Source organism: Cervus canadensis, chromosome 4 (assembly GCF_019320065.1).
Source record: "Cervus canadensis isolate Bull #8, Minnesota chromosome 4, ASM1932006v1, whole genome shotgun sequence".
NCBI lineage: Eukaryota > Metazoa > Chordata > Mammalia > Artiodactyla > Cervidae > Cervus > Cervus canadensis.
This window is the reverse complement of record NC_057389.1, coordinates 48,717,801-48,743,258: the sequence shown is the minus strand read 5'-3', so window position 1 is coordinate 48,743,258 and position 25,458 is coordinate 48,717,801. Positions and strand designations below refer to the sequence as shown.

The 25,458-nt window shown below is 43.6% G+C and overlaps 1 protein-coding gene across 1 annotated transcript; it reads left to right on the top strand.

The window, feature by feature from the left end:
- Window positions 1-1,235: 1,235 nt before the first annotated feature.
- ADRB2 (adrenoceptor beta 2) lies at window positions 1,236-3,305 on the top strand. Its single transcript, XM_043465029.1, has one exon. It carries the CDS (start codon window positions 1,499-1,501, stop codon window positions 2,753-2,755), a length of 1,257 nt encoding a protein of 418 aa, XP_043320964.1. The 5' UTR covers window positions 1,236-1,498; the 3' UTR covers window positions 2,756-3,305.
- The last annotated feature ends 22,153 nt before the right edge of the window (window positions 3,306-25,458 follow it).

The window sequence follows — 25,458 nt, the reverse complement described above, 5'->3', positions numbered from 1 at the left end:
AAGACTCTAGTTTTTTAAGAGAAGTTATCTTTTGCTTTCTGTGGTTTCAAAACATTTCTTAATGTTAATACCTTCTTAATAATCTGAGCCATATGAAATTGTCATCTATTTAAAGTCAGATACTACAGAAAAGTGGCAATTTCATATGGCTCAGCCCAACAGATCAACAAACTACCCAACAGGAGATTTTTCTAGTTGCAAAGGGATTATTGAAGAAGTTGAACTTGAAAATTATTTCATTTTCAACATATTCTCATTTTAACAGATAAGGAAGGAATGATGCCACACTCCCTAGAATTAAGAATTAAAGCATACAAGCTTCTCTTCCTGTCCCCAAGCACATACATGTATACCCCAGCTCCAAATAAAATCCCAAGAATAAAATTAGGTCTCAAGCCCTGCAATTTCCCTAGGAGGGCACCAAAAGTACTGGAGAGCAAGCATGTTGAGGAAATTGGCTGTTGTTAAAGTCACCACCTGTGGTCTTGCCTAATGTCTGAAAGGGAATATGCCATGAGTCCTGTGTATTGGGGAAGATGGGGTGGATGTCCAGGGGGCAAGGGTAAAGAGTTTGGAATACCCTGATGGAGAAGTCCTTCTCTGCGGCACCCTGCTTGCCTCCAAGTGGGCGTTTGTATGCTATTTGTTTATTTCTTTTTGTCCGTATGTCCGTGTCTTCATGCTTCTGGGTGCTCCTGGTTTGCTCCTGGCCATGTCTCTTGTGTTGGAGAGGGGTGACTTTGTGCCTATGGGCTTCTGTGCCTGCGCGCTCGTTGATGCGCTGGAAGGGTGTGGCAGAGTGTCTGTGGTTCCGTATAAGTCTGAGCATGTATGTCGGGGTACAGTGTGCCTGTCTGTGCGTGTCTCGGTGGGCACTCTCATCTATTTCCGAATGCGAGGGAGTGCCGGAGTATTGCCATCTGCCCTGAGACCTAAGCCGCAGAGGTGCCCCAGGCAGACAGGTAGCAGCCACGAAAGAACCAGCACCTTCTAGTTGGCTGGTAAGCTCGCCAGAGCCGGCTTCAGCCTCCGGGGCCAGCCGAGGGAGCCCCGAGAGAGTGGCGGCCGACCCGCCCTCCTAGAGCAGTTGGGTCCCGCCCCGGCCAGCGCCAGGAGCAGGCAGGAGAGGGGAGGGAAGGGGCGGGAGAGGGCGTGGGCCTCGCCCCTTTGGGGCTTCCCGCGTTCTATTGGTTGAAAGTTCTAGCACGTCACGGGGAGGGCAGTTCCCCTAAAGTCCTGGGCACATAACGGACAGCGCGCACTCAGAGACGGCTTCTCCAGAGCGCAAGCTGGAACTGGCTGGAACTGACGGGCACTGCGAGCCCAGAGCACCTCTGTAGCAGAGTGCACCACGCACCCCTACCACACCCACACCCACGGCCGCTGAATGAGTCTTCCAGGTGCTTGCTTGCTGCCCGCAGCGCCCCGCCGGAGGTCCGCTCGCTGAGGGCGGCTGGTGCGCCGGCAGCCTGTGCGCTCACCTGCCAGCCTGCGTGCCATGGGGCAGCCCGGGAACCGCAGCCTCTTTTTGCTGGCGCCCAACGCAAGCCACGCGCCAGACCAAGACGTCACGCTGGAACGGGACGAGGCCTGGGTGGTGGGCATGGGCATCCTCATGTCGCTTATTGTCCTGGCTATCGTGTTTGGAAACGTGCTGGTCATCACAGCCATTGCCAAGTTTGAGCGTCTGCAGACGGTCACCAACTACTTCATCACCTCCCTGGCCTGTGCTGACCTGGTCATGGGCCTGGCAGTGGTGCCCTTTGGGGCCTGCCACATCCTCATGAAAATGTGGACTTTTGGCAACTTCTGGTGTGAGTTTTGGACTTCCATTGACGTGTTGTGCGTCACGGCCAGCATTGAGACCCTGTGCGTGATCGCTGTGGATCGCTACTTTGCCATCACGTCACCCTTCAAGTATCAGTGCCTGCTGACCAAGAATAAGGCCCGGGTGGTCATTCTGATGGTTTGGATCGTGTCTGGCCTTACCTCCTTCTTACCCATTCAGATGCACTGGTACCGAGCCAGCCACAAGGAAGCTATCAGCTGCTATGCTAAGGAAACCTGCTGTGACTTCTTCACGAACCAGCCCTACGCCATTGCCTCCTCCATTGTGTCCTTCTACCTGCCCCTGGTGGTCATGGTGTTCGTCTACTCCAGGGTGTTCCAGGTAGCCAAAAGGCAGCTCCAGAAGATCGACAGATCCGAGGGCCGCTTCCACGCCCAAAACATCAATCCAGCGGAGCAGGATGGGCGGAGCGGTCTAGGACAACGCAGGACCTCCAAGTTCTACTTGAAGGAACACAAAGCCCTCAAGACTTTAGGCATTATCATGGGCACTTTCACCCTGTGCTGGCTGCCCTTCTTCATTGTCAACATCGTGCACGTGATCCAGGATAACCTCATCCCTAAGGAAATTTACATCCTTCTAAACTGGTTGGGCTACATCAACTCCGCTTTCAATCCCCTTATCTACTGCCGGAGCCCAGATTTCAGGATTGCCTTCCAGGAGCTTCTCTGCCTGCGCAGGTCTTCACTGAAGGCCTATGGGAATGGCTGCTCCAGCAACAGCAACGACAGGACTGACTACACAGGGGAACAGAGTGGATATCACTTGGGGGAGGAGAAAGACAGTGAACTGCTGTGTGAAGACCCCCCAGGCACGGAAGACTTTGTGAACCAGCAAGGTACTGTGCCCAGTGATAGCATTGATTCACAAGGGAGGAATTGTAGTACAAATGACTCACTGCTGTAATGCAGGTTTTCTACTTTTTAAGACACCCTTTCTCCCCAATTCCCCGCAACAAAACACTAAACAGACTATTTAACTTGAGTGTAATAAATTTAGAATAAAATTGTACAGAGATGTGCAGGAGGAAAGATATCCTTCTGCCTTTTTATTTTTTATTTTTTTAAGTTGTAAGAAAATATATTTGAGTAACTGTTTCTTGTACAGTTCAGTTCCTCTTTGCCTGGAACTTGTTAAGTTTATGTCTGAAGGGCTTCAGTCTCAAAGGACCTGGGGCTGCTATGTTTTGATGACTTTTCCTGCATATCTACCTCATTGATCAAGTATTAGGGGTAATATATTGCTGCTGGTAATTTGTATCTGAAGGAGACCTTCCTTCCTGCACCCTTGGACTGGAAGATATTGAGTCTCTCGGACCTTTCGCTGTGAACATGGACTCTCCTCGCCCCTCTTATTTGCTCAAACGGGGTGTTGTAGGCAGGGACTTGAGGGGCAGCTTTGGTTGTTTTCCTGAGCAAAGTCTAAAGTTTACAGTAAATAAATTGTTTGACCATGACTTCATTGCACCTGTTTCTCCAAAACCCCTTGACTGGAGTATGCTTGCCTCCCCCACTGGAAACTGCAGGTAACTATTTGTAATAACTGCCCAGTGACTTAATGTGGAATGACACAGGAGTGACACGCGCTGATTGCTTAACCCTTTCGTTTGCCTTTGAATCTGCCACTGTAAACCTGCGTCTCTTCGAACGCTGCTGCTCCCACATCAGTTCTTTCACTGTGTGCTCACCCAGCATAGCTCATCTTGCTCTCCCTATGAGTATTATTCCTGTGTTGTCACGTCAGAAACACTGACTCATAGAACTGGAGTTATGGGCATCTGTTGTGTGCCTCTGCTGCCCACCTCCCGGTTCTCCTTGCTTTGCAGCTGCTTATATTTTTATCTTTGTCTTTTCTTATAGTAGAGATCTTCGTACTGCACCAGGGCTTGGCATTTTGAGGATAAGGAAGTTCTTGTGAAAAGCTGCTCAAACATAGCCCCGAAATTCCAAGGGAAATGAAAAAGTCATGGGTTATAGGGAGAAAAGCTGGAAAACACGTCACTGGTGAATACCTCATGATCTAGAAACAGGGTTTGAACCCTCCTCCTTTTGAACTGCTGTCCTTTTTTGCCCCCTCTCCCTGTGACTCTAGTCACTTCAGGATAAATCAAGATTTCTCAACCTCGTACTTTTAACATTTTCAGCCAGATAATTCTCTGCTGTGGAGGACAGTCCTCCACATTGTCGGATGTTCAGCAGCAGCCCTGGTCTCTACCCACGAGATGCCAGGAGCATCCCCTGAGCTGTGACAACCAGAAATGTCTCCAGTCACTGCCACATACCCCTACCTTGAGGGATGAAATTGCCCCTGGTTGAGAACCAGTTATAAACTTCATAACTCTAAGCAGATGTTTAGATTCTGCCTAATATAACCACTTTATTTTGCAGAGCACCAGAGAGGGATTTTTCTCAGTTTACCCAGTTAGTGACAGACCCTGAGCCAGCGTTCTACTCCATCACACTGTCTTCCAAGCTTATTCTCAAGCTGCCCACAGACTGACTGTGAGACATGAATCGTTTGGGAGGGTTTATCAATGAAGGCGAGGCCTCTGAGCCATCACTGCCTGTTTGTGGAGAGATTATAATACTGTTAAGAGGCATGTAAGGGAAAATCATGAAAGTAAACACATTTCTTTTCCCACCCCCTTTCTATTTTTGCCTGTGTGTTTGAGCCAGAGCTTGGCCCAGGTTTGACGGAGTGGATCGTCCTCCTTGGCAGCGCCAGCCAGGAGAGGTTCAGCCTGCAGGCTTCGTTGCCATTTCACTCGCTTACAAAGCTGACTCTACTTCTTTCTTCTCTTCTATCCCAGCCAGGGTGCCCAACCAGAAAAGCATTAGTCTCCTCTGCTTCCCATCAGTTCAGTGATGGGGTGTCTCCCGGTGAGCCCTGACGTCTCAAGAGAAAGTTAGCTGCCCGTGTTTCTAGAACATGCCATCAGGCTTTGGAGAGTGTGTGCCATTCAGCACTTCTGCTCTTTCTCCAAGGGCTTTCATACCTATTATCACATTCTTCTCCTGCTCTGGCCCCTGCACTCAGAGACGCAGGCAGCTTCTCCAGTTAATCTTCACACTCCTCATAGCCTCATGGGATCTCAGACTTGGAAGAGAAAGCAGAAAAAGCATTTGACTTCCAAAGAGACTGAAAGCCTGCAAGGGGGGATGACCTGCCTAAGGTAAGAAGCCAAGGATGTCAGAGTCAGAGCTAAAGCCAGGGAACCCGGCTGTCATACCAGGAACTGGCGTATCTCCACCACATTGTCATTGAATTCTGCCCTCACCCTCAATCATGGAATCTTTTCCCTGGGGCTGTCACATTAACAAATTCATTTAAGCAGATGTTTTTATTTCTTTTGAGTCCTTAATAAAGAACACAGGCAATACACAAATAATCTGCAAAAGGGACAAGTGAAAGAATTATTCCTTTTTCTCAGCAAGTGTTCACTAGGATATCCTCAGCATTTAGGGAAATTAGAAGATTCCTTGACTGTTTATGACCTGAAGGGATTTCAAGCCACTCCAGGTAGAAATTTCCATAGTCTTATTTAGAAGAAAAAAAAGGTGGAAACTTTTCTATCACCATTTGTAAGTCCCATGGACAATAAATATTATTAATAAACAATGTTACATCCTTGTTTGACTAGAGGAGCATACAATGTAATTTCAATGAAAAACTCTGCTATGAATGTTAGTTCATAAAGTCCCAGCTAAAATAGAGTTTAGCCTAATTCAAGTTCATTTAGAAGTACTTTATATAAGAACATTGATCTGTTGTAAGAGTTCGGACAAGCAAGAGCATTTTAAGCCTATCTCAGTTCCTTGCTTTCTATCTCCTTTTGTTCTGCTTTGTTTCTTTGTGGAGGCAGGCATTTGTCATTTGTTAGTGTCTCTCTGTCCCTCTGTTTGCTGACAGGTTGGTTACATAAGGTTTGTGTTGGATTCATCATCATAAAGTTGTCTTTGCCTGGACAGCAAGTTCTCGAAGTCTGTCAAATGAGAACCTTATCCTGAGATGTGAGCTGACAGGTGTGCAAAGTGGCAGGCCAGGGTGGGCCTCCTTGCTGAGATCATTATTGGAAGAGGGAATCTGGGGAAAAGGGAGCTGGGAAATAGGAACTGTCCTTACACGATGCTGAGAATGTTTCTGATGTACCTACTGCCTAAAGAAGCATAGACCAGTATCAGTCAGAGGGTATTTACAACTACTGTATGCAGCAGGAGAAAAATATAGGCTTTAGTCTCTGAATTCTGGAGCATACTATTAATAACACCATATATATATCTTCTATGAAATCTTACTAAATATTAGGGACTGTGTTCGACACTTTTGGGGGCTTCCCTGGTGGCTCAGTTGCTAAAGAATCCACCTGCAATGTAGGAGACTCGGGTTCGATCCCTGGTTTGGAAAGATCCCCTGGAACGGAATGGCAACTCAACTCCAGTATTCTTGCTGGCGAACTTCATGAACAAAGGAGCCTGGCAGGCTACAGTCCATGGGGTTGCAAAGAGTCAGACAGGACTGAGTGACTAACACTTTCACTTCTTTCACTTTAGGCACCTTTTAGGCATTGTGTGACCTTGACAGTCTCATGAGGTAGGTAGCAAAATTGTGTTCATCTAACAAATGAAGTAACTGAGTTTCAGAAAGGTGAAGTCACTTTCCAAAGTCACATAGCCAGCTAGTTGCAGGGTTAGGACTGGAACCCAGGTCCGTGTGATTCCTGAACACACGGAAACCAGGGAGCAGCATGTGCCAGTTTATAGTCCATGCCAGAGCAAGTGTAAGAACTGGAAATGCAATACCTTGCTGAGAGAAGAGGGTGATTACTGTGGGTTGGGGCAGGGAGGAATGTTCCCTTGGAAGCATGTGACTGCAGGGTTTGTTGAGAACTGGGACGGGAAACCAATCACTGAAGTACCTGGTTTGCTTTCCTGAGTCTCTGTTTTGTCTTCTTGTCAGAGAATCAGGCCAGATTGAAAAGAGGATATGAAACTTTAAAACAAGCACAAGGTAAAGCGGGAACACAGCCTCACATCCTGGAAAATTCATTTTCTGATTCCAAAGTTGGGAAGGTCGGCTACATCGAGCAAGTAGCTGGACATCATGGGAAATATGACCTGCCTTGGTGGCCCTCTGCATGTGCTGGCCATTTTGAGCTAGGATTCTAGGTCAATGGAGATGAACTTCTGACAACAGAGAGCAATGAGGGTTAACACACCTGGAAGGATGCTTTCTATTGACAGTATAGCCTCCACTAAATTCAGCCCTATGCTAACCCCTACTTCACACAGTGCAAATACAATTTGAAGGAGGAATTTTTGAAATACCTAAGAGAACAAACTTCCCAACCACTTTCAAGAACTTGAGAAATTCTTATGTCTTATGAATAATAGGAGGCAAGGTGAGGTGAAAAGAGGCCTGAACTGGGATTCATGCAACTAGATTTCAGGTCTCAACTCAGACTCTGCTGTTTGCCTGTCTCTTTCTCTCAAGTTGGGTAAGGTAGTTTTCCTGTTTTCTCAGTGGACCTCACTTTGCTCATCTGTAGAATAGTGAGGCTTGTGCAGGTGGTCTCTAAGCTCTGCTCAGCTCTGAATTTATATAGCCATTAATTAAGAGGCTAATTAGAGACAGCAGTTTGTTTCTAATTAGAGCTGATGACATTTCTCATATAAAGAATGGTTTAATATACCAGGAGTGGTCAGCCTGCAGAAGAGAATGCCATGAAGCACAATTTGGTGCATGATCATTGCCTTCAAATATTTAAGGACCATCTGGGGAAGAGGAGCATGTCTGTTTTATATGACTACAAGAAGGCAAGTAGAACCTTACAGGAAGATAGATTCATGTTCAGGGAAAGGAAAACTTTTCTGAGAGTGAAACAGGTTCTCTATCAGAATAGTGAGTCTCCTGTCATTGGAAGCATTCAAGAGAAGTACAAATAAAGCTCTGTGTGGGATGAAACACAAAAAGTTCCTACACTGAGCAGGGCTTGGACTAAGACCCTTCCAAATCTGTGATTCTTTGTCCCTGAAAACAATAGACCTAAATGTTGTTAAAAAAATATTCAGACCTTCCCTAATTCCAGCCAGCCTTCTCCCCAATTCCTCTGCACTTCAGAGGTTTCACTGCATTCCTAACCAGGAAACCTCCGGGGGAAATCAGGATCTCAAAAGTCCTTGGCCATGGGGGAAAATCCAGAAATAGAGCAATAAGGTTAAGCAGTTTTCCAAACTATTAGACCTTTTCATCAGCTGCTCTTCCCATGCCTTTTGCAAATGACCTACTAACTCCCAGAGAGAAAATACTGAGAGCTGCAAAGTCCTCTCTGCAAAGGCTATTACATCCTTCTCCACCCTTGGAATCATTGCACTTCCTGTGGTCTTTCCGTCACCCTCACAGGACAGGAAGGAAGGGAGGCAGGTTGCTGGCCAGCACAGGGAGCACTTCAAAGCCCTCTGGCCCAAGATTCTGAGGACCTGGGAACTGTGTAGTATACCCCTAACCACTGAGCAGCCTCAGGCAGATCACTTCCTTTCTCTAGACCTGTTTCATCATCTCTTAGCAGAGAGAGTTTGGTTTGTGTAAGTCTCACCTTTCCTTCTTTCTCCAAAATTCTGTAAGATTTCAGGAAGTATTCAGTGCTACACATCTGGTTGTATGGCTCTTATTTTAAAAGTATATTTTTATCTTGTTAAAAAAGTAATAGAACTCATTCTGAAACTTTTAAAAATCTATTAAAGCACAAAATGAGATGTGTGTGCACACGCTCAGTTGTGTTGTACTCCTTGCAGCCCCATAGACTATAGCCCACCAGGCTCCTCTGTCCATGGAATTTTCCAGGCAAGAATGGAAAATGGGTTGCCATTTTCTGCTCCAGGGGATCTTCCCGACCTAGGGATCAAACCCATGTCTCTTATACCTCCTGCATTGGCAGGCAGTTTCTTTACCACTAGCACCCACGTGCGAAGCCCTACAAAATGAGATAAATCACACATAATATTATCACCTAGAGATACATCACATTGTTAAATGTGATGTTATGCTTTCCATCTTTGTCCTAAGCATGGCTATACAAATGGGCTGCAAGATATTTTAAAATAAAAAACAGAATTAGATTATTCATACAATTTTGGGCCCATTGATAATACTTCAATAGATGCCTCCTTGAATATGTTTTATGTATAATATTATCTAGATATCACAATTGCTACTGGCCTGGCAATAGAGTATTTAGTAGCTTTTCGACTTTGGAGTACAAAGAAGCATCATTTCCAGAACATCTAGATCAAGAGATCTGAGTTAGAGCCTAAGAATCTGCATTTTAGCATGATCTCATGGATTTTTCCAAACCATATTTTTAGGAACAAGGTTACAGAGATAAATTTTGTACATCAAGCAGAATGCCTCCTCTCTTATTGCTAGTGGATGAAAAATATGTTTCTGTACTATACTTGTCTCTTTGAAAGCATGCTTTCTGCACCTGGCCTCTGATCTGCTTTCAGAGTGTGGGAAACTAACCATGAAATGCCAGGGCAGGGCTTTATCTGCATTGTTAAGTGTCTCTGACCCACCCAGTTGACTTGTGTTAAAATCAGTCTATTCAAGTTATATAGTGACCCATACCTACCGTTTGAAAAGGTGCTAACCACAGAGCACCTGTTGTGATCATGATGGCTAATAACTACAGTGTGTTTACTGGGAGCCAGGCCTTGCACTTGGCAATTCTCCTGCATGATCTTGTTTAGTACTCACAGCAAACCTACAAAATAGGTAATATTATCTTTGTCCCCATTTTATGAATTAGGAAAGTGAAACTCAAAGGGGTCAACTAAGTTGCTGAAGATTACAGACCATATTGAAATAAAACCCACATATCCTGAACCAGAGCCTAGTGTTTTACCACTAGGATAGGCGATCATTCCCCCTGTAGGGGATCAGGTAAGAGAGGAGAGAGACAATGCTAAGAAGAAATTTTTAATGGGTGTTTTATTTGTGTTTTTGCCTGGAGAATCCCAGGGACGGCGGAGTCTGGTGGGCTGCCATCTATGGGATCGCACAGAGTCGGACACGACTGAAGCGACTTAGCAGCAGCAGCAGCATTTGTGTTTTTATTCCCTGGGGATTATTTTCAGAGAGGTCTGATCAATTTCTGAGCCTTGAAACTAAGGGGCAAGCCTATATCCTCTAGGTAAGCAGTGGCTAAATGTAGACTAGGAAACCAGATTGCCTGAAAGTTGGCAGCACACTCTTTCGCCATTATTCAAGCACAGTTTGAGTGATCTTCCCCGACCAGGGCCAGGGAGGAGGCAGAGGGTGGCGCTCACTAACAGCACATGGGTTTGTGTGAGTCCAATCACTTTAGGGGCAGGGAGCCCCTGACATCTACAAAAGCAGTGCCCTTCCCATTTCTCTGCCCAGGTCTGTGTCTGCATCAGAGTCTCCACAGTAGAGAATATCAGGGAAGTATGGGTAATGAGAGAATGCATACCCTCTTAGTGTGCTAAGAAACCCTAGACTCCAAGAGGCAAGCTCAGTATCAAAGTAATACAGGGGCCAGGAGATGACCATCTCTCCTGGCTTGTCTTATTATTTTTCTAGTGCTATGAGGGAAAGGGGGCTCCCTGGTAGCTCAGCAATAAAGAATCCACCTGCAATGCAGGAGACGTAGGCAAAGTGGGTTCAATCTCTGTATTGGGAAGATCACCTAGAGTGTGCATGGCAACCCACTCCAGTATTCTCGCCAGGAAAACCCTGTGGACAGAGGATCCTGGTGGGGTCGCAAAGACATGACTAAAGTGACGGAGCACGCACGCACGCATAAGGAAAAGACTGGAGTTTCTGAATGTGTTCATTTCTCCAGGAAGAGAAAACAGGTTTTTGAAATCACAACAGCAACACCCATGGCAAAGCAGAATTGGATTCCTAGGTAATCCCTGCTTTCTTTCGATCATACCTTGTTGGCTTTGCAGCCTCAGGACTTGTGCCCAGAAGCCACAAGTGCTGTTGGGGAGTTTCCTTCATTATTAGACAATTCTGTCTCTACACTACTGCCTAGTGTTTCTCTTTACAAAAATTATAGTAGCTGTCTCAAAATACGACAGTCAACCCTGACAATCTGCCAGGTTTTTATTGTTATGTTTAAGAGCAGTTCACAGTTCTCACAGAATGTATTGCAACAGTAAGTCTGTTCTGCTCACAAATATTCAGACTTCCTTTCTTCTTTCAGTTCCCACAGTTTCTTTTTATAAATCCAAACGCTCACCTAGCCTCCTCTCCAAGAGAATGGAGGTTCAGTCTCGAGGGTGTGTGGTGAGCAGCCTTAGAAATAACTTTCTATGAAATTGTGGAAGAGTTGGTGGTGTTGGTTTAGGTAGTGAGCCTTTTGACATTATTTTATGTTATTGCAGTGGGTCCCAAACCTTAGAGAGTCCCAAAATGATTTGGGCTGAGAAAATGCACATTCCTGACCCTCATCCCTGAGATTCTAACAGGACTATAGTTGGGGGGCAGGGACCTGCATTTTATCACTACTTCCCCAGAGGACTGTGATGCAGGTGCTCCTAGGATTGCAGTTTGGGGACCTAGGAATCACACTGTCTTCCTCTCCCCACTGCTCCTGCTCAAGAGCACAAAGTAGAGATGTAAAAATTTATTCTATACAGCTGCATACATTGACAAAAGTAATCATTCTGTCAAATAAACAGAATCCTAATTTCCCTGTGTTATCAAGTAAAACAATGTAGTTGAAAATAATTTATAAATGATAAAAAAAAAGTTACTATGAAAGATAGCAGTGATAATAAAGTGCATTGAGCAATTAGGCACTTGGTTAGAAATGTGTTTGTGCCAACATGGCATCGACATAGTTATGCCCCATAATAGCATCGCTGTCCCAGACCCTCAGCATGTAGACCAAGAAACAGCAGCACAGAAATAAAAAAGGATCTTGCTGCAGGGATGAACTCTTTGTCCAGTGCTCCTTCCTCCTAGACACTCTGCTATGATTAAGTCAAATCATACTGAGGTCTATCTGAATCAGTTTGCCTAATTCACCTAAACCCTCCTACTTAGCAGTCTGAAGAGGAACCCATCCAGCTGCAGAGAAGAGGGTGATTCATACACATACATACACCTCCATGGATGCACACACCCAAATAAATACATATAATACACATGGACTTTTACACTGATGCCTGCACCTGTATCAGTACAAACACATACACATGCAATTTCACTTAGATGTATGGACACGTCTCTGTTCTTCTGTGTATACTCCCATGTGAATGTGTACACAGGTACTAGGACTACACCCATATCTGCACAAACACATACACATGCATCTTCACTTAGATGTGTGGACACATCTCTGTTCTTCTGTGTATACTCCCATAGGAATATGCACACAGGTACTAGGACATAGACATGCTTAACCCAAACATTCTCCCTTAGATAAATACATCTAGTGATTCACAAGCACACTTTTGCATGCTCCAAATGAGAAAATATGTCATGTCATATAGTCATGGTCCCACTGCTACCTAAGAACACACAGGTTCCTGTGCTGGCCCTGCTTCCTGCGTAAGTTTATATATACCCCTGATTCAATACACATCTGTTGAGTCCTAACAAGTGGCAGGCATTGTTAGGTGCTGAAGATCAGTGAGTGAACAAAAATCTTTGCCCTTACTGAGTTTGTGTTGAGGGATTTTTTTTTAATGCATGCAGATTTTTTAACCGTAACAGTTTCTATGAAGAGACTCAGAGTGTTTTGAAGGAATCTAATTCTGAGAGATTAGTAAATGTTCCCCCAAAGAAGTACAGTTTCAGCTGAGAGCTGAAGGAGGTCTAGATAATTTCTGGAAAAGGAGAGGAGGGCAGAACACTCCACTCAGGGAGAAAAGCATGTACTAAATCCTGTAGTGAAAGGAAACCTCATGCCTAAGAAGGACTAAGCAAAGGTCAATGTGGAGAAGGTGTGCAAAGAGGTGGAATGTAACAGGACTACACATAAAAGGCCTTTTAAGCTGCATTTGGATTTAGTTCTTTATCCTAAAAGCATTTAAAAGACACTTATATGTTTACAGCAGAGATCAGATTTTGTATTTTGAGAGATCAGATTTGTATCTCTGAAGATATGACTACCCACACAAAAGCATTCTCAATACAAGTAAGTGCACACATATGGTTTCCTATGTACACAATCCTATGTACATAAGTTCCTATCTACACTTGTACATTTTCCTAAAATGCATATTTACATGTAAGTATTCACTTGCAAACTCTGCCTCTGTGAACACACCCCTGTGTATTTGTATGCATGGTATATAGAAATCCAGTGGGCATTAGGAGGCAGACAAACACCTTCCTTGCTGGGTACCACCAGTTCTAACTAAGCTGGCCCCTGGTGCAGGGACAAGGGAAGTGGTGTATCAGATCCAAGCCCTCTGACTTTGGAGCTCTGGGCTTTGTGGCCTGGCTTCATGACTGTACTTGCAGCTCTGCTCCCCCTCTTCTTGGCTCAGAGCACTCAGTGACAAGGTGGGGTTTCTTCCAGAACAGGGTAATTCACTATTCTAGGCCCAGGCCAGGAGGGGAGGAAGGGCAGGTCGGGTTGCATAAAGATTGCCTTGTGCCCTCCCAGAACTGTAAGCAGAGCCTCTGCCCAGCTCCAAGCATGAAGTAATCTTTGCATAGAGTCAGCAATCTGATATAAACACAAGGATCCACAATCCAAGGATCATAATGGGACTCAAAGTAGTGTGTTCCATCAGTAACCACTGTGTGAAATGGGACATGGAGGAAGAAAAAGAGAAAGCCTGGCAAGAAAGCCTTTTCAAGGCAGATGTCTGTGACCCTCATTGCCCCTGGCACAGAAAATGCATGTAAATACATATTTACACATACAAATTTTCCTTAAGCAGGTATACCATCTCACAGCAAGTAATTTATCTGCCACAACACCCTGCATTATTTTCCAAAGAACTAGAAGTACTAGAAGTACACTTATGCACATTTTGCTCCTGTTTAGCAGCAAAGCCAACAAAGCCCTTGATCAAAGGCAGTGACAGCCTCCAGGGAGATCAATAGAAACATTCATGCAGAATTAAAGACTCATCTAGAGCCAGTATTCTTACCTGGAGAATCCCATGGACAGAGGAGCCTGGCGGGCTACAGTCCATGGGGTCGCAAGAGTCGGACACAACTTGGCAACTAAACTACTACTAGAGCCTTATACTTGGACTCTTAAGGATGTTCCCAAGTGATTTTCGTTTTATATTCTAAAGACTCATACACACTGAGATTTTATATTTTCAAATACGTGCTTGCAAAATGTTTTCCTCCACAATTAAAAGGAATTATATAGTGTAATTTGAAGCTCTTTTTGTTTGCTTCAAGCTATGTAAGGAACAGTCTTCTTTTCTTTCAGTTGGGTATTCTTTTATGCTATTACAAAAGCAAACTATTACTTTGCCAATAAAGGTCCATATAGTCCAAGCTATGGTTTTTCCAGTAGTCATGTATGAATGTAAGAGTTGGACCATAAAGAAGGCTGCTGACACTGAAGAACTGATGCCTTTGAACTGTGGTGCTAGAGAAGACTCTAGAGAGTCCCTTGGAAAGCAAGGAAATCAAACCAGTCAATCCTAAAGGAAATCAACTCTGAATATTCATTGGAAGGACTGATGCTGAAGCTGAAGCTCCAATACTTTGGCCACTTGATGTGAAGAGGTGACTCACTGGAAAAGACCCTGATGCTGGGAAAGATTGAGGGCAAGAAGAGAAGGGGGCAACAGAGGATGAGATGCTTGGATGCCATCGTTGACTCAGTGGACATGAGTTTGAGCAAAATCTGGAAGAGACTGAAGGATAAGGAAGCCTGGCATGCTGCAGTCCATGGGGTTGCAGAGTTGGACATGACTGAGCGACTGAACAACAAGCCCAAAGTACCATATGCATCAAGGACTGACTGAAGACCACAGCACTGTGCCCGTGGGGCTATGGTGTAGCAATTCCTCATATTTATCTAGCACTTGGCAGTTTACAAAGAGCTTTTTTATAAGTCATCTTATCTACTCCTCTTAACTCTGAGGTCAACATGGTTGTTCCCATTTCACAGATTAAAAGACTGAGGTTCAAAACTTGCTTAAGGGCATGGCACTAAGACATAGCAGGGTCTTCATACTCGGTCTTCATTCTCCTATGCAGAAAAAAATACAAGTGTTTTCACACTCTGCTATCCTCCTAGGACCCAGGGCTCTTCTTGCTGTATTTTCCTGTTTTCTGCTGGAATTTAACTTAAAATTTTAGAGTTAACACTCCCCAGCACAGAAACCACAGCTGCTGAGCTGCAGATAAGTGATTACCAGCTCCGGGGACAGTCCCCAGGATGCTTTCAATACTGACAAGCCCTGAGCTTGTGTGAGCACATGCTAGGTGTAGGCAGGGCCTCGCTCTATCAACTATGACTTAAAGCAGAAGCTCCAAGCCTTCTGGGTTCCTCACGTCAGTCACCAGATGCACTTTCACCATGTCAGAGCTAAAGAATCACATGTCCTGCTTTACATACATGCCTTGCTGGCAACTTAGGACTCCACTGAGGCTGTCCTTGTTCACTCTGCCTAATTCCTCTTGGATCAGGATGTTCCTATGGGAAGGCCCAGTGTGATTTGCTGCCCCAATCCCACATCCACTGGGTCACAGTCTAGCCTGTTTTTAAGGGCCAAGTTCCACACCTTGATAAAAATTGCAGGCTCCAGGACGTATTTCAATTTCTTAAAAATGGCTTGTGTTGGGTTGAAATTATTTCAGTCAGATCAATTAAGTGTTCTTGTTTTACACACACATCTTCCAACAGAATTGCCTTCAGCACAGGTGAACTCTATTTAATGCATCTGGGCAAACTTGGCGTGAATGACAAATCTAACCACAAGGAAAGCGCCCATTGGCCATCTCTTCTCCACATCAAAGTATAAGCTTATCTGGTTTACTTAGCTTTCTAAGCAATGTGTGACTAATTTGTTCATTCATTCATTCAAAAGATGTTTGAACACTTCTATATGCCAGAACCTGTGCTAACTACCAAGGATATGGCGGTGACTGAGGTAGACATGGTTGCTACTGTTGTTTTAGTTTCTTACAGTCTAACAGAGAAGACAGACAATGAGAAGGGAATTATAAGTGATGTTTGGATCAAGTTCCGGATACTCACACCAGAAAAACTTAAGCATACTAATGAACAGGAATAAGGGCTGGGAAATTGGCTTCTGAATTTTGCCAGTACATTCAGAAAGTTATCTGCTATCTGTCAATCTCAGACTGGCCTCTAAAAATGCGTAAAAATATTACTATCACCTCTTTAAAAATGTCTCTGGGAAAACTGGAGTTGATGGTGTCTCACAAAGTTATCAATTGTCGCTATCTTGATCCACCTCTGAAATACTGTGCCCAGTTCTGACGGTCACACATTTTCAAGGGAGCATTTGGAGCCTTTCTAGGTTTGCCAGATTCAACAGATAAAAATACAGGACATCCAGTTTCAAATAAACAATGAGTTCTTTTTCATATAAGTATGTCCCAAATATTGCAGAGAATATCTGATACCGAAAGTTATTCACTAGTTATCTGAAATTCAAATTTAACTGGGCACCCTGTATTTCAAACTGACAACCCTGTTACAGAACCAGAGGGAAGAATGTGAAGAAACCCAACATCCTGTCTCAAAATGAATAGTTGAAGGAGACTGACTTTTTAGCTCAGAGACAATAGTAAGAATCTAGACCTGTGTAGGGAAGCATTTTCCAAAAAGTGTTTCTAAAAGTATACATGGAAAATAGTTAAAGTATATACTAGGAGGGGAAAAAAAGATTTTCAGATTAAAAAAAATTTGGGAGGTTGAGAGTTTGGGAAACATTGCATGCCCAGTATTTCCATTTTGGAATCCATACTCTGCATCAGCATAGTAAACATTCTGAGCAGCCTTGCAGGAAACATATCTGGTTGACCTGATTTAACCTAGCATGTCCACAGAATGCTATTTATGGGCTTTTGTCTGTTTGTTTTGATATGTTTGTTTTATAGAGGACACCTATTAACACTGTGCAAACTAACTACTCTGCTCAGCACACTTTGGAGAATGTTGGTATAAAATACAAACATCGTCTTCAAATATCCAAGAGTCTTGCTGAGTAAGAGGGAAGCAGATTCAGTCTTTGTAAACCAAAGGGCAAATCTGGTCCCAGTGCATGAACACATTTGGGCAACAGATTTTTGACCCAGTTTGAAGGCTAGAATTTTCTAACAATTACAAGAGTCTGAAAGGTAATAAGCTACCTGTTCTTGGAGAAATTAAAGCAGAAACAAAACTTCCATCAGGGATAGTGGAGGAAATTCTTGCTATATGTAGGAAATTCTCTCGGTCGGCTATGAAAGGCATATTTACATAAAACACAGAGAAGCAAACTGTCTTTAAAACTTTGTCCCATGATGTATATTATACCCTTTCTGTTTCTGAGTCCATCCACCTTGGAATCACACTTTCTCTGTTCCTTTCACATCTGTGAGCCAAAACCTTCAATGAGACTGGTCCTCACAAGTTTATGATCTTTGCTGTGATCAGGGCATCTTCATAGTCTAGCCCAGCTACCTTGGGTCCTGGCTTTTGGGAACTCTGCTCTGAGCCTCTGGGAGGGCCTTATAAATCTGAGATGTAGCATAGAACTCACAGTTGAACTTAGCAGTCCAGAAAAACGTGGGATCTGGAGAAACCCAGCCCAGCTTACCTCTAGGACTATGAGACTGCCCTATGCAGTGTCCATGGTCCAGTACAGATCACTTCATATCTAAGGCACTCGGCATAATAAAAGACAACAAAGGGTCAGATCCCAGCTCCACCCCTTCCTGAGTCTATGACCTGGTCAAAATGCTTAACCTCTCCAAATGGTATTCCCATCTGTGGGGAAAAAAAAAAAAAACAGAAATGATGACACCTGTATCATAACACTATGAAAATTAAAAGAGATTAAAAGTGCGTAAATGACTCAGCAGAATGCCCACTACACAGTGGACGTTGAGCAAATGTTTATATAATGGATGACTGTGATTGTTACTATCATGGTAAAAACTTCCAAGTAAGTTAAAAGACTTCTCTAGAAATTCACTAATCAGCGTGCCAAGATTTCAGGCCCCAGCCAAAATGACACACTGGAAATTGTCTCCGACGCCTTCCTTTTGAGAATCCATGCTTAAGGACATAAAGTAACACATTTGTATGAAAGATTACACTTTCCCCGCCTGTGGAGCTAGGGCCAGGGCTAGAAAGAGCACTGAACTCAGGGGCAGGTTGCCCTGGTTCTTGGTTTAAGTGACTGCAACTTCATCCATTCTGGATTCCAGTTCTTGTCTATAAAATAAAGAAAGGGGTTGGACTAGGATAGTTTCTAGGTTCCATTAGCTGTGCCTTTGATTTGGGGCAGTGAATGCAGATATTTAATTGGTCCATAGTACTAATGAAACTAAAGGGGTGTGTGTGTGTGTGTGTGTGTACACAAGCCCATGTGTGTTTGCACATGGCCACACAGGGTGCTTTGAAATCACTTTAAGAGCTGCCTGCTCTTGTGCCTGTCAGTAGATTTGGGAAATAAAAAGTTAGACCTAGAATTAGTTTTGAAGCAGCGATATGAGCTCTAACCTCAGAACAGGGAGAGCTGGGTCCGAGTTCCAGCCTGACTCTGCCAGCAAAGCTTGTCTCCACCTACAGGGTGTGATGCCAACCTTCCTTCCCACTTCTTCCTCCCCATCTTTCACGTGAGAGGTTTGTTTCCAGGATCTCCAAGCTTTGTGTCTCTTGGGAAAATGTCTCTGATCTATTTTTGCTTGGATTTGCATGTTCTCCACAAGGATTATCATCTGACTGACTCAAGTTTTGCTTATTTCTTTTGTTTGACCTGCTCTGGTTTCATAACACAAGCTCTCCAGCCAATTTTAGCCCTTCTTGGATTATGGGAGTGTCGAAGTGAAGGTATTTCAGCATTTGTCACAGTTTCTGCCTAGGATCTCTGTCTTCCCCCTTCCCCACCCTGCTCCACCCCCTGACGCTCCCTTTTCTTCTGCACAAGCAAAAGCCCTCCCCCTCCCTGGATGACACGCTAAGTGCAGTCTGGTTTTCACATTAGCTGAGTGGAGGCCCTGGAGTCAGAAATCCTTGGCACATGAGTCACTTTGTCTCTTTGTGCCTCATTTCCCCCAACTATAAATAGGTGGAGTCTTCTGCACTTTCTCGTCTACCGGTGCGTGAGGGCCCCCATGGAGGTGGTCTGGTGAGATGAGGTCTCCCTTTCCCACTGGCAGGTCTGAACAGCAGAGCCAGGAGGGATTCTCTAGGAAATAATGTGTCTCTGTCTCTGTGCTTCTCTTGCTTGTGGCCTCCTGCAGACCCACTTCATCACTGTCTGAATGAACCTTCTACCACAGAGAACTCAGTCTCTTCTAGAAATCCTTCAGTGGTTCCTTATTCCTCTCAGGATCGAGGCTTCAGCAGGTGAGCCCACAGGAAGCACAGTAGAAGCTCACACGGGGAAGTAATGATACAGCCCACAGTGTGCCCCTTCCTTCAGTCCTGTGAGGTTCCACAGGCTGGGAATAAATAGAGGAGTAAGACCTGGGCCCTGGGTTTAAGAAGCCTATGCATTTTGCGGAAAGGTATGGAAAACAATAATGTTTTTAGATTTTTAAGTACTGGAAGTGCTCTTAGAAATCACTCATCTTGCCCTACTGCCTCATTTTTACAGTAGTGGAAACTAAAATGTCACAGAACTGGCAAATTATAAGAAAATGTGTCTTGCAATAGGCCTCCCTGCATCTATTCTGCCTCTGTCACCAGGAATCATTCTGCAGCCAGAGTCATCTTTCTGAGGGGCATGCAACCTTGTCCCTCCATGGGAAAGCTCTCTGTGGCCCCCACTGCAGCTAAAATAGAAGCCGAATTTCTTCCCAGGCCTATGTGTGGACTGGTCCGTGCAACCTGACTGGCTGTCCCCTCTGACTGGAATGCTCTTCTCCCAGATCGTCAGGCTTCTTTGTGCTATTCAGTCTCAACTCTAAAGACACCACCTCAGGGGTACCCTCCCTGACCATACATGCAGGACTGATGCATGACTCCAGTCATCCTCCTTCCCATCCCCCTGACTGGGCACATTCACAGCATGGACCACCATCTGCATCATCTTGCATGTTTACTTATTTTTCTTTATTATCTGTGTCTACTCACTAGAGGGTTTGCTGCAGGGGAGCTTATATTTGCTCCTGTCTTTAGCAGAATTGGCTCATAGTTGATATATAAGAAATATTTGCCAAATAACTAAACTAACAAATGAAAACATATTGAAGGAAATTTGAAAATGCAGAATAGTATAAAGAAGTAAATAAAAATCACTCATATTTCCCTCTTCTGGACTTTACTTCTGTTAATTTTTTAGATTATTTTTATTGGTTTTTTTATATGTGTGTGTATATATATATATAATAAATAGTATATATTTAAAATTTAAGATTATACTAAGTTGTAGTTTATATCCTGCTTTTAAACTTACCTCTATTTTGTATCTCATATGAATGTAACAAAAGTAATTTAAGCATCTCCCTATTGTTGGACAATGATAATTTAATTTTTTCTAACTGATCTGCTTTCTGTCCAAGCCATTCTGATAGAACTTGGCCTTTAAGGTACTTGTGGTAACTGTTCCTTGCCATGAGTAGTTGGCAAGGAACAGGAAATGTCTACAGACCAACTCTCAGTCTTGTCTGTTTTTTGTGACCTCTTTCAGTAGGGATTGACTTAGTTGGTAATCTATTTAGTGAGATTTGTGGTTAGTGAACTAAAGAGTGGTGTTTCTAACCCCTTCCTGTTTGAAAGATAAGCTGATATATAAGTGTTCACAATTGAATGGAGTAATGGAGAAATGGAGACAATCAGGGTCCATTCAAGGCAGACTCTTAACCCAGGGGCATTTTCCTGTTGAAATTAACACTCAGGGACAGAAGATTCAATTTATAGACTTATAAAGTCTGCATGAATTGAAAGGAATATTGAAGATAAAACTTCCTCATTTTAAAGGAAAGGAAATTAAAGTTCAAACTGGGGACAACTCCTTACCCAGGGTCCCAGAGCAAATAATGGTGGAGCTTCTTTCCCCTTCTCTCTCCCCTTTTCCTGCCTTCCTCTGTCCCTTCCTTCCTCTTTTCAGTATTGACATTAGTCTTTCATTAACTAGGTTTCAGAAAAGATTACAGAGTTGGGAAGGATCTTAGAGATGAACTGCTCCAGCCTTGTCACTGCTGAGGATGAGGAAATGGAGGTCTAGATGAGTGAAGGGCGTTGTAGCAGGTCCCCAGATCAACAGCTTGTGGCTGGGCTAAGATGAGAACCACTTCCTCTTCCTTCTCATCCCTCAGGACTTCCTCTGCCCCAGCTTTGTGGGGCCCTATAAACAGTCACACTTGGCAGCATCTGCCTGTAGGCTTTTACCTTGAGTGCTAAAAAATCCTATTATTCTGCTTGAAGAATTGAGAGATCAGAGCCTTCAGTAAAAGCCAACCAAGATTTACTGAACACTGTCTGTAAGTGTAGCACTGCAGCAACTGTACTAAGGATAAAATGTGTATGCAACTAGACATCCCTCTCCTGCCATCCGCACCCTATCCAGCCTCATGCACCCTCAGAGCACTCTGAGCTCTCCCGCATTCTTAGCACACTACTCATGTGACCTTTTGATGGTCCCTCTCCCCTACTAGGCTTCGTAAGAGCAGAGGCTCTTTGTCTTTCTTTCTTTTTCTCAGCACTCTCATATCCTATTTCACAGATCAGTGCCTGGTATGTAATAGATGCTCCATAAATATCTATTGAATGAATGAATAAAAACATAGTCTCTGTGTTAGTTTGCCCGAGCTGCCATAACAAATACCACAGACTAAGTGCTTTAAGCAAATATTTTCTCATAGTTTTGGAGACTGGACATCCCTGATCAAGGTGCCAGCAGAGTTGGCTTCCTCTGAGGTACCCCCTACCTTACCACATGACCTTTCCTTTGTGTACCCACAGCCCTGGTGCCTCTTGTGTGTCCTGAATTTTTTTTTTAGAAGGATACCAGTCAGATTGGATTAGGGTCCAATCTGACTTAACTACCTCATGAAGGGCTTCACCTCCACATATGGCCACATTCTGAGATAAGAGTGTTTAGACTTCAGCATATGAGTTTGGGGAGTACACAGTTCAGTCAATAATAGACCTCTCACCCTTGACCAGCTCAGAGTTTAATGAAAGGGATGGACATGCCCAAAATGGAATGATAAAAGACAATGTAATATCTGCTGTAATACAGGAAATTAGAAGCACTGTGGAACACGGATAATGGTTAATATTCATAATAGCTGCATCACCAAGCATCTCTGTGTACCATGTACACTTCCAAGCATAGAATGTATTAATTTAATACTTGTCAGGATAAAATTCAGAAAACTTTCATTAATGCCTGCCATGTCAATCTCTATGCTTCAGCCTAGAGGTCTAAATTATATATAAATTAAGATCACAGTGGACATACTCATGCTGCTTAAAAAGGAAATGCACACCCTCGTGTGTCTAGATACTGTCTTAGTCCATTTCTGCCATGTTTATAGCTCCCATACTAGTTATTATTCACCAGTCAGGTAATTTAGTGTGTGCCTAACCAGGAAAATGGGAATCACTTTAGTCTTTGCACATGAGAAATTTCATACGGGTACTGTCATGATCAGTACTTTGCATATGAAAACACTAAAGCATAGTCAGCACTTGGCTTTCCACATGTCACATACCTAGCAAATTGCAGGCCCAGAGCTCAAACACACTTAATCTGGCCACTGAGTCCACCTTTTAACCAGCAGCCCACGTTGCCTCTTCATGACAAGCGATAATATTCTTTTTATCCCAACATGAGGGGAAACATCAGATCACTGTGAAGAAAAGGAGGAAAATTTAAGCTGGCTCATGTCACCATAGTGAGGTGAAGAGAGCAGAGAAGAGAATTGCAAATAGAGAAAATGGGATTAAAAGTCAAGGGCTAGAAGGAGCTGACTGAGCAGGCAGCATAGAGGGCTGAGTGAGGCTAGAAGGTAAGCTGGTGTCAGACCAGGTGAGGTCTTGTTTTATATGATCATAAAATTGACCTTGATTCTCCAACCACTGACAAGCTCTTGGATATTTTAGCAAGAGATTAACTAATTAAATAAGATTAACTAATCTTATTTTTTCATTTTACCAAGAAGGAAACCAAGGGCCAGAGAGAAATGACTTGCCCACGTTAGTGGCAGAGATGACACAAACAGCAACTCTTCCAATCCCAGCCCTTTTATACTCTGTTAAACTCTGCCTATATAAGCATATGAAAACAAACATAATTAGAAAAAAACATTTTTTTCCTGTTTTTTTTCCATGATTTCCATCCAGTTTTCATCCACTTTCTTTTTTGGTCAATTACGTATTTTTCCAAGTTTCAACTCATTAATATCTTACCATCTGGAATGACTACTGAGGTTCAAAGTCAGAAATATCCCATAGAAATTGCAAATAACAGGTTCCTGTGTGGCTCTATTTAGAGAGTGTGGCCAGATGGCTCACTGGTACACCTTATAGACTAAAAGAACCTGTATTCTTATGTCTAAATAGACATATAGAGATAAACTAAAGAGCCACTCTGGCTGGGTTTGTTTTACCAAACAAATATGTTAGGTTAACAAACATTTACTTTTGCCTGCTGGGTGCCAGGCGTCGTGCTAGAACCTTAAGACCCAAAGCTGTATAAACTCGGTTCCCAGATGAAAAGGCTCTCACCATTTAATGATGAAGTGCGCACACATACAAGTATAATACACAGTCTCAAGCTATTTCTGCCCTGCTTACAGCTCCTCAGAGTAGTAATTAACCAGCCAGGGGAGTCAGGCTGGGTCCAATCAAGAAATGGAAACCACCCTAGATCTTTCAAAATAAGAAATTTAATATAAGGAACTGGATGCACAGGTGACAGAAGAGCTGCAAAGCCAAACAGGGGATGCTGAGGAATTGGGATTAGCAACAGCAGGAAGATGCTGCTGCTCCTGGGTTTGGAGGGACACAGGAGAATGTGGTGTTACAAGATCCCAGAAGCCAGGGCACTTATTTGGCAGGAACTTGAGGCACAGAGTACATGAAGCCATTTGTCAAAGATAACACCGGAGGCAGAAAGAGAGGAAAAAGAGCCACTTCTCCCCTCCGCACCTCTAGTTTTCCGTCATAGATTCCCATTAGCCAAATTTTCCTTGAAGCAACAGCAGAGGGATCCTTCAGGGTGGAGATCCCTGTGATGCAGAGCAGAGACAGGGAAATACGCAGAAAGAAGTGGAAAGCAAACAGGGGCTGACGGGCACCCCCGGTGACCTTGGGCAAGTCACTTCATCTCTCAGAGTCTTCGTTTCCTCATTGGCAATTTGAGAAGAATAATTCCTCTCACATTTGTTTCCGAAGCTTACATGAAATAAAATCTGTGAAAGCACTTTATAAGCTTCAAAAGGCATGTGTACAAATGTAAGGACTCTTATTATTGGTTTTTTAATCCCAAGTATCTTGGACTTTAGGCTCAGGGTGGGGGGTGGGGGGTGGGAATGGGATGGTGTTCAGGTGTCATTGGGAACTTCATAATGCCTAGTTAACCACCTAAGTAGAAGGAAGCAGCTCTGCTTTTTACTGCTGGCTATTTCAGTCTGTCACTCTGGTCCATCAGCCTTTGAAATCTCTAACTGATTTTGAATAAGCTGGCACATAACCGAAAGGGTATCAGAGCCTGCTCTCAGTTCTATTTGGGGATCTCTCTGTGGTTTTGAAACAAAAAGTGACAAATAGATAGGACTCTAGAAATTACTGCAAGATCATTTGTTGCACCATTTTCATTTTACATGGGACCTGAGAAAGATGGGTCTTGCACATTGTCACATGACAAATTCTTGGCAGAGAGAGGCATGGCACCCAAGAGGAGACTCACTCCTTCTTTTACACATCCTCCCTTCCTTGAAACTTCGGGTTTCAAATTAATCTCAGATGGCAGCTTGTACTTTCAACTTTTCCTTCTTCTTTTTAAGTCTTTAAAGGAGATTTAATCTTAAATTAAAGATTAAGTCTTAATCTTCTTCATAATAATCTTGACAACTCAATTTTATGGACTTCTTCCTCTGTACTCTGCTGATGGACAACAAAAGCTGAGCTCTAAGCCATATCTATTTTAAGTTGAGAGGGTGTAAACTTGTTTAAATAACTCAATTTCCCTTTGATATCAGGCGTAAGAGAGTATCATCACAAATTGTTTGACATCAGCCTTTCTGCCAACCTCAAGGCTTCTGGGGAAAATCATAAGGTATGATCCCTTCCTTTCTGCTTCTTTTGTAACCATAAAGTAGAGGTCATGGCCAGAGCATCTGTCTAAGCATCAAAGCACTCTCACCAGGCTCAAGAGAAAGGCATTAGTTTTTACCAAAGGCAAAAGGCGATGTGACTCTCTTGGCAAGAATGGTCCTGTGTTTTGTAACAGTTAATGTATCTCAATTGT